Source organism: Solanum pennellii, chromosome 9 (genome assembly GCF_001406875.1).
Source record: "Solanum pennellii chromosome 9, SPENNV200".
Classification (NCBI taxonomy): Eukaryota; Viridiplantae; Streptophyta; class Magnoliopsida; order Solanales; family Solanaceae; genus Solanum; species Solanum pennellii.
The window spans coordinates 4,311,287-4,317,880 of record NC_028645.1 but is presented as its reverse complement, the minus strand read 5'-3'; the positions used below and the strand labels follow the sequence as shown (position 1 = coordinate 4,317,880).

Genomic DNA, 6,594 nt, shown 5'->3' with positions numbered 1-6,594 from the left:
AAGTTTTCATCTTTTTACTCATTCGATAGAATTTTTATATTCTTATTCCCTTGATAATTTAAACTCACAATTTTAAGAACAAAAGCATAGATATTTATTATACGAGCAACTCTTCGCCGATAATTTGAATTGAGGTGGTGTTACGTTTAACTTTTTTTTGAATTTTACCCTCTAAGAAGATGTACAACACTAGTTGTATAATACTGCGTGTGTACATATAACCTTTCTGGTTAAAGACGCCATTGCCGTCTTCGTCATCACATTCTCTATACACGTCATTCTTCAAACAGAGAGGGCCATACCTTACCTCTTTTCTCTCTTATTACTCTGCATTTTCCCTTTATTTTCTGTTTCATCTCTCTTCTTCTTCATTTTCTCTTTTGCTTAAACATAGTATCCTTCAATTTTTTTCTCTTTCTTTTACTCATTTTCTTGAAATATAACAAAAAAAGATCATATGGGTCGAGCTAAAAACTGGGATGCCTAAGTTGTTTCTTGTAAGTTCTTTTGTAAATCTCTTAAAGTTTGCTCCTTTTTTGATTCTGTGATCAAAATGATGTGTTCTGTTGTGGGTAAGTCTTATAAAGTTGTTTGCTTTTTTTTGGTTCACTGAATTGTGTTTGCTTGTCTTAACAAGAATTTATATTAATGGTTATATTTGGTGGAGATAAAGAATCTATCTTTTTGCTTTAGTGGTCTCTGCATTATCATTTTGGTCACTGCATTTATTTTTTATCTTTTTGCTCATATTTTCTTGAAATAGATTAAAAATGATTATATGGGTTGAGCTAAGAACTGGGATGCCTAAGTGGTGTCTTGTGAGTTCTTTTGTAAATCTATGAAAAGTTGTCTCCTTTTTTGATGCTGTGATCAAACTGATTTGATGGGTATTTTTCTTTTTTAACTTTATTGTGTTTTCTGGGAAGTGGAGTTTTTCAGTGCTGGCAGCATGTTTCTTTATTTTTTTAAATACTGATTTGTGTGTTTTTGTTCTTTCAAGTATTCACATGTATGTCTGGTGGAGATAAAGAATCTATCTTTTTGCTGTAGTGGTCTCTGCATTACCATTTTTTCTCTCCCATTTTGCACAATCTGGTTTCTGCATCTTTTCATGAAAAAAATACTGAAAGATCTAATAGGTTGAAGCAAGAATTGTGCATCCTTTTGAGGTTTCTTGTAAGATTCTAAAGTCTTGTCCCCTTTATGGTTCTGTAATCAAACTGATATGATGGATGCTTTCTACTTTGTTATGTTTGTGTTTGTTTTTCAGTGTTGGTTTGTGTGTGGAAAAAATCTTCTTAAGATGCTTGTTTTAAACTGAATTGTGTCTTTTTGTTCTTGCATTTACATGTATGGTTTTTATGCTATATGTGGAGAAGATAAAGAATCCATCTTTTCATCTCTCTGCCCTTGCAGAATTTGGCTTCAACTATAACTAGGAAAATGTTGAAATCTCTACCATGTTTGTTCTTGACTCAGATCTTACTAAGAGTTGTTTTTATATTGTTAGTCTTGAATCTTTCTATTTGTTGTCAATACATTTTCTGGTATAATTACCTACTAACATTTTGCATAAAAGTTCTCCCATCTTTATTGTGTTTTCTCACGTTTAGCTTGTTTATTCTCTATCTTGATATATTGAAGATATGGGTCACTGAAATTCTGTGGATAGTCTCAGTGTGGTCATCTGGTGTTTCTTGCTTTTTGTCTCGCTATTTTGATAGTGTTTTTTCCTTGCCTCAAAAAACTTTTTTTTTGAGCCTGAGAGTCTATTAGAGACAACCTCTCTACCCCACAAAGGTAGGTATGGTCTGTGTATTTCGTATGCTCCCGAGCTCCCACTTGTGTGACTACGCTGAGTATGTTGTTGTAGTAGTCTCAGAGCTTGATGTTTCATAGATATTTTTGGACATGAAAACATAAGTACTCTTAAAGGGTTATTGCAATTGAGCTAAATGAACATGTGTTAAGTAATCTAGGAAGAAGGGCTTTACTTAATTTGCATTATCATATTCTGCTGAGTTCTTTTTTGTGTTTGTTATGCACTTGCAAAAATCTTGTACCACAGTGCTGGTCAAGAAGGATATTGATCTAGATAGTATAGCCGATTGAGTGTTGTGATGTCTGATTATTAATGATCTGTGTAATCATACAATTATGCCGGTACATTGTTAATATATTGCATCAAATGATTTATGTAAAGCATGTTTCAATCAATCTACGTGAGTGCACACACGTCTGCTTTTGTTTTTTCTTTAGTCTTTTCTGCATATATCTTTTAGATGTGACCTTCGAATGTGGATAGTCTGGTCTCGATTCATGTTAATAGTTCAATGATGAAGGGTCTGAACAATAGTAAACGTGAATATATTCTTCGATTCTTATCTTATTTCTATCTGATTAATATTGTCTTCTAGAAATGCCAACTCAACTTTACATTATTTTTAATTTTGATCTGGTCCTGAGTAGTGATATCAGAGTGACATAGCAGCAGTTTCTTGAAAATTATGACCTGATACCCCTAAACGATGCGGTAAGAACAGAGTTACTCCCTCTGTCCCAATTTTTGTGGCCGTGTTTTATTTGGCACTAGCATGTTGACTGTGTTTAAAATACGTACATCTTTTGTTCTCATTATCTATTTTCTATTAAGTTTTGTATATGAGCAATCAGATGTATTCTTCTCTTGGATATGTCTTGAGTACTGGAACATTGCATGAGTTTCCTTTGTTGAAGTCCTACTGAACGATCACGATCCTTTGTTTCTGTGACGGTATTTTTTTAAGGGGCGTTGTAATGACTTCCCTTACAAGTTAAGATTTTAGTAACTACATTAAATGTGATGCACTTGCATGTAACAAGACTTTGTTTGTGATCAATAGCTTGCTTAAGTTATGGTTCAGATTCTATACTCAAGTATTGCATGTAAAATGGTGCGCTACATTCTTTCAGGAAAATTATGAGGAGTTTGGGACGATGGAAACTGGTGTTTACACCTGGAAATGAGGGAGAGGCAACGGTGGCGAGCTGAAGAGGATGCTTTGTTGCGAGCATACGTGAGACAGTATGGACCCAAAGAATGGCACCTTGTATCACAGCGTATGAACACACCCCTTAACAGGGACGCGAAGTCTTGTTTAGAAAGGTGGAAAAACTACCTCAAACCAGGGATTAAAAAAGGATCACTCACTGAAGACGAGCAGCGTCTTGTTATACAACTACAAGCCAAACACGGTAACAAATGGAAGAAAATAGCAGCTGAAGTACCTGGTCGAACTGCTAAAAGATTAGGAAAGTGGTGGGAAGTTTTCAAAGAGAAGCAACAGAGAGAGCAGAAAGAAAACAACAAGGTTGTTGATCCAGTAGACGAGGGAAAATACGATCACATTCTCGAAACCTTTGCAGAAAAGATTGTGAAAGAAAGGAGTGTCCCAGGTTTACTTATGGCTACTTCTAATGGAGGTTTCCTCCACGCCGATGCCTCAACTCCTACGCCACAAACTCTTCTTCCTCCCTGGCTTTCTAATTCTTCTGCTCCTTCAACTGTCAGATCATCATCACCATCTGTGACTTTAAGTCTCTCCCCCTCTACAGTGCCGCCTACACCTACACCTGGCATTCCGTGGCTACAGACAGATAGAGGACCTGATAATGCGCCTCTCATCTTGAGCAGTTTTCCACATCATAGTGTTGCTCCTCCTTGTGGAGAAAATCCTTTTATTACTGAACTTGCGGAATGCTGCAAGGATCTAGACGAAGGGCATCGTACTTGGACTGCACATAAGAAGGAAGCAGCTTGGAGGTTAAGGAGGGTTGAATTGCAACTAGAATCCGAAAAAGCAAGCAAAGTTAGGGAGAAGATGGAGGAAATTGAAGCAAAAATGAAAGCTCTGAGGGAAGAACAGAAAGCAACTCTAGACAGAATTGAAGCAGAATACAAGGAGCAACTAGCAGGCTTGAGGAGGGATGCAGAAGCTAAAGAGCAGAAATTGGCAGAGCAATGGACATCCAAACACATGCGCCTCGCTAAGTTTCTTGAGCAGATGGGATGCCAATCAAGACTTGCTGAACCTAATGGCGGCCGCTAAAGCAAAGCTTGCTAGCTAAGCCAAGAATTCTTTTGTGTTTCCTTGCTCCTTAAGACGGTTCTTTCTACTTGCCGCGACTTTTCTTACTGTAAACTTTTTGTTTGATCATCTTCTATTTGGTTTTCTATGTTTTCCTTTATGCATGATATGATAATTCTATAATAGCCTGCAACTTGTATTTTTGTTATCTGCAAAGGATCTGTTGCAACTTCGCGACAACATAACGTGCTTATATCTTTTCAGTAGCAACATCTTTTCATATTGCTTACTCAATTTCTTGTGCTAGTATAATTATAGTGGCATTGCATGAGCTTACAGTAAGTGTGACTCAGTAGAAATTGATCAATCCTTCTTTTTTGTCGTTAAGGTGGAGGACTGAACCGAGTTCTGATATATATATACTAGAGTCCTCTGGTTTTTCATTGATTTTCTTCTTTATATGGATTTTCATCAGAAAGTGAGGTTCTCTAACAAAATGTTGAGTTTGTGTTAAAAGTAGCTATCTTTTAGTTGTTTGAATATAGTATTTGATGAGTATTCTAATTTAGGATTTAATCATCATATTTGCATGAATATCCTTGAAAAAGACATTAGAAGCTAGGTTTGTTCTTGTTTGTAAGTTACTTGAAAATCTTGTTATATTTCTCAAGATTAGACATCATAAGTTGTTAAAAGAGTTCAAAGAGAAATGATGGTGTATTATTTTGCATAATATAAATGTATAAACTCTTAAAACTTCCATCAATTATGAAAACATACATGTTAATAAATTAGAAATGTGTTTTTGATATGGTTGGATATTTTTCTTGTTCTAAACATTGGAAATCTTGTCAAATGTAAAACTTCATTAAAATATTAAATAAAAAAGCTCAAAATAATCTTTTTTCTTTGGATTAAAATTAAAAGTTATCTTTATTTTTTACATGTACTACTAATAGTCCTCCGTGTTTGAAATATTAATATACTTTCAGTTTTCCCTCAATCATTTGTCTTCAAGTTAATTTTATTCATAATTTAGTGTGTGAAATATTCAATCGTTTTATTTTATGTTTAGTAGAAATAATAATTTTACGAAAGAGAAGGTAACAAGAAGAGTGCTCCATATTCTATACCTGTTCAAACGTCGTTGTAGCTAAATCAAAAATATCTTTATTTTTTTTGAACTATATCAATTGGTCGTAGACAACTAATGTTGCAACAAATGTTTATGTACTACTGCACATTAAATTTGACGTGATGAACCTTTCGATCTCATTTTTTTTTAAAAGGAAAAAGGTTAGATGGCGGACGAAAACTATAAAACTCTTATTATTTTGTTTTATATATAAAAAAACAAAGATATCGTTGATTATAGCTCAATGATAAAAGAGTATTTTAACTCTTATTATTTTGTTTTATATGTATAAAACAAAAGATGTCGTTGATTTTATCTCAAAGATAAAAGAGTATTTTAAGTTTTTTCTTATATACAAAAATATTTTCAATTTTGGATGGGATAATTTCATACTTCTTTGTACTAAAATACTTGTCATAATTTTTTTTTGGAAAAATTGTATATAATGGCAAACTAATAAATCAAATTAATTGTTATAATCACCTTTTGATTTAATTGTGTTACGTAGCAAACTGTTTGTCAGTCATCTCTCTCCCTCAAACTCTCGCTTGCTACTCTCCTCTCTCGCTCCATCTCTGGCTCGCTTCCTCTCATTTTTATACAAATACAAGTGTATAAAATATGTTTCTATTTGTATAAAATGAGCAGAAATTGTACAAATACATATATTTTTGTTCCCCTCTCTCCCCTCTCTCAGATCTCGCTCGCCACTCTCCCTAATCTCGCTCGCCACCCTCGCCTCTCTCGCTTATACAAACAGAAACAAAATGTATAAATTGTGTTTCTGTTTGTATAAAGCGAGAGAAAATTGTATATACACAAGCAAATATATATATTTTCGTCCAAATACACTTATAATTATACAATAAAAATACTCCCCTACCCAGTTTCTTTTGCCTTTCTCTCTTTCTCGTTTTATACAAATTCAAATTTTATATAATTTCTCACTTTCTCGTTTTATACAATTCGATTCAATTGTATATTCCCTGCCCAGGTCTCTTTTGACTTTCTCTCTTTCTCATTTTATACAAATTCAAATTGTATATAATCGTTCTATGCACTTAAAATTATCATTCGTTTTATACAATTCTCTATCCAAATCTCTTTCTCTTTCTCGTTTTATACACTTCTTTTTACACCATATTTTTCAATTGTATATGTATATCAAATTATACATTTATATGTTTGCTACAGAATGTAATTATGCAAACTTTGCAATAACATATAAATATGAATTTTATGTTTGCTATATGTGAAAGTTGTCCATTTTTTTTAAAGTCAAATAATATGAATTTTTATCTATATTAAGATTTTTTTAAATTACATTAATATGCTAAAAATTACCACTATTATAACTTTATAACTCTTTATATATATATATATATATATATA

General features: G+C 33.2%; 1 protein-coding gene across 3 annotated transcripts; it reads left to right on the top strand.

Moving 5' to 3' along the window:
* The first annotated feature begins 215 nt into the window (after window positions 1–215).
* LOC107031472 (transcription factor AS1) lies at window positions 216–4,337 on the top strand. Of its 3 annotated transcripts, none has more exons than XM_015232865.2 (2): window positions 216–497; window positions 2,953–4,337. In XM_015232865.2, exon 2 carries the CDS (start codon window positions 3,003–3,005, stop codon window positions 4,086–4,088), a length of 1,086 nt encoding a protein of 361 aa, XP_015088351.1. In that variant the 5' UTR covers window positions 216–497; window positions 2,953–3,002; the 3' UTR covers window positions 4,089–4,337. The 3 variants fall into 3 exon arrangements, with proteins under 3 accessions (XP_015088351.1, XP_015088352.1, XP_015088353.1); XM_015232866.2 differs by lacking the exon at window positions 216–497 and adding an exon at window positions 736–887; XM_015232867.2 differs by lacking the exon at window positions 216–497 and adding an exon at window positions 971–1,176.
* The last annotated feature ends 2,257 nt before the right edge of the window (window positions 4,338–6,594 follow it).

Coding starts and splice junctions, on each gene's coding strand:
- LOC107031472 (XM_015232865.2), top strand. CDS start 3,003: ATGAGGGAGAGGCAACGGTGGCGAGCTGAAGAGGATGCTTTGTTGCGA.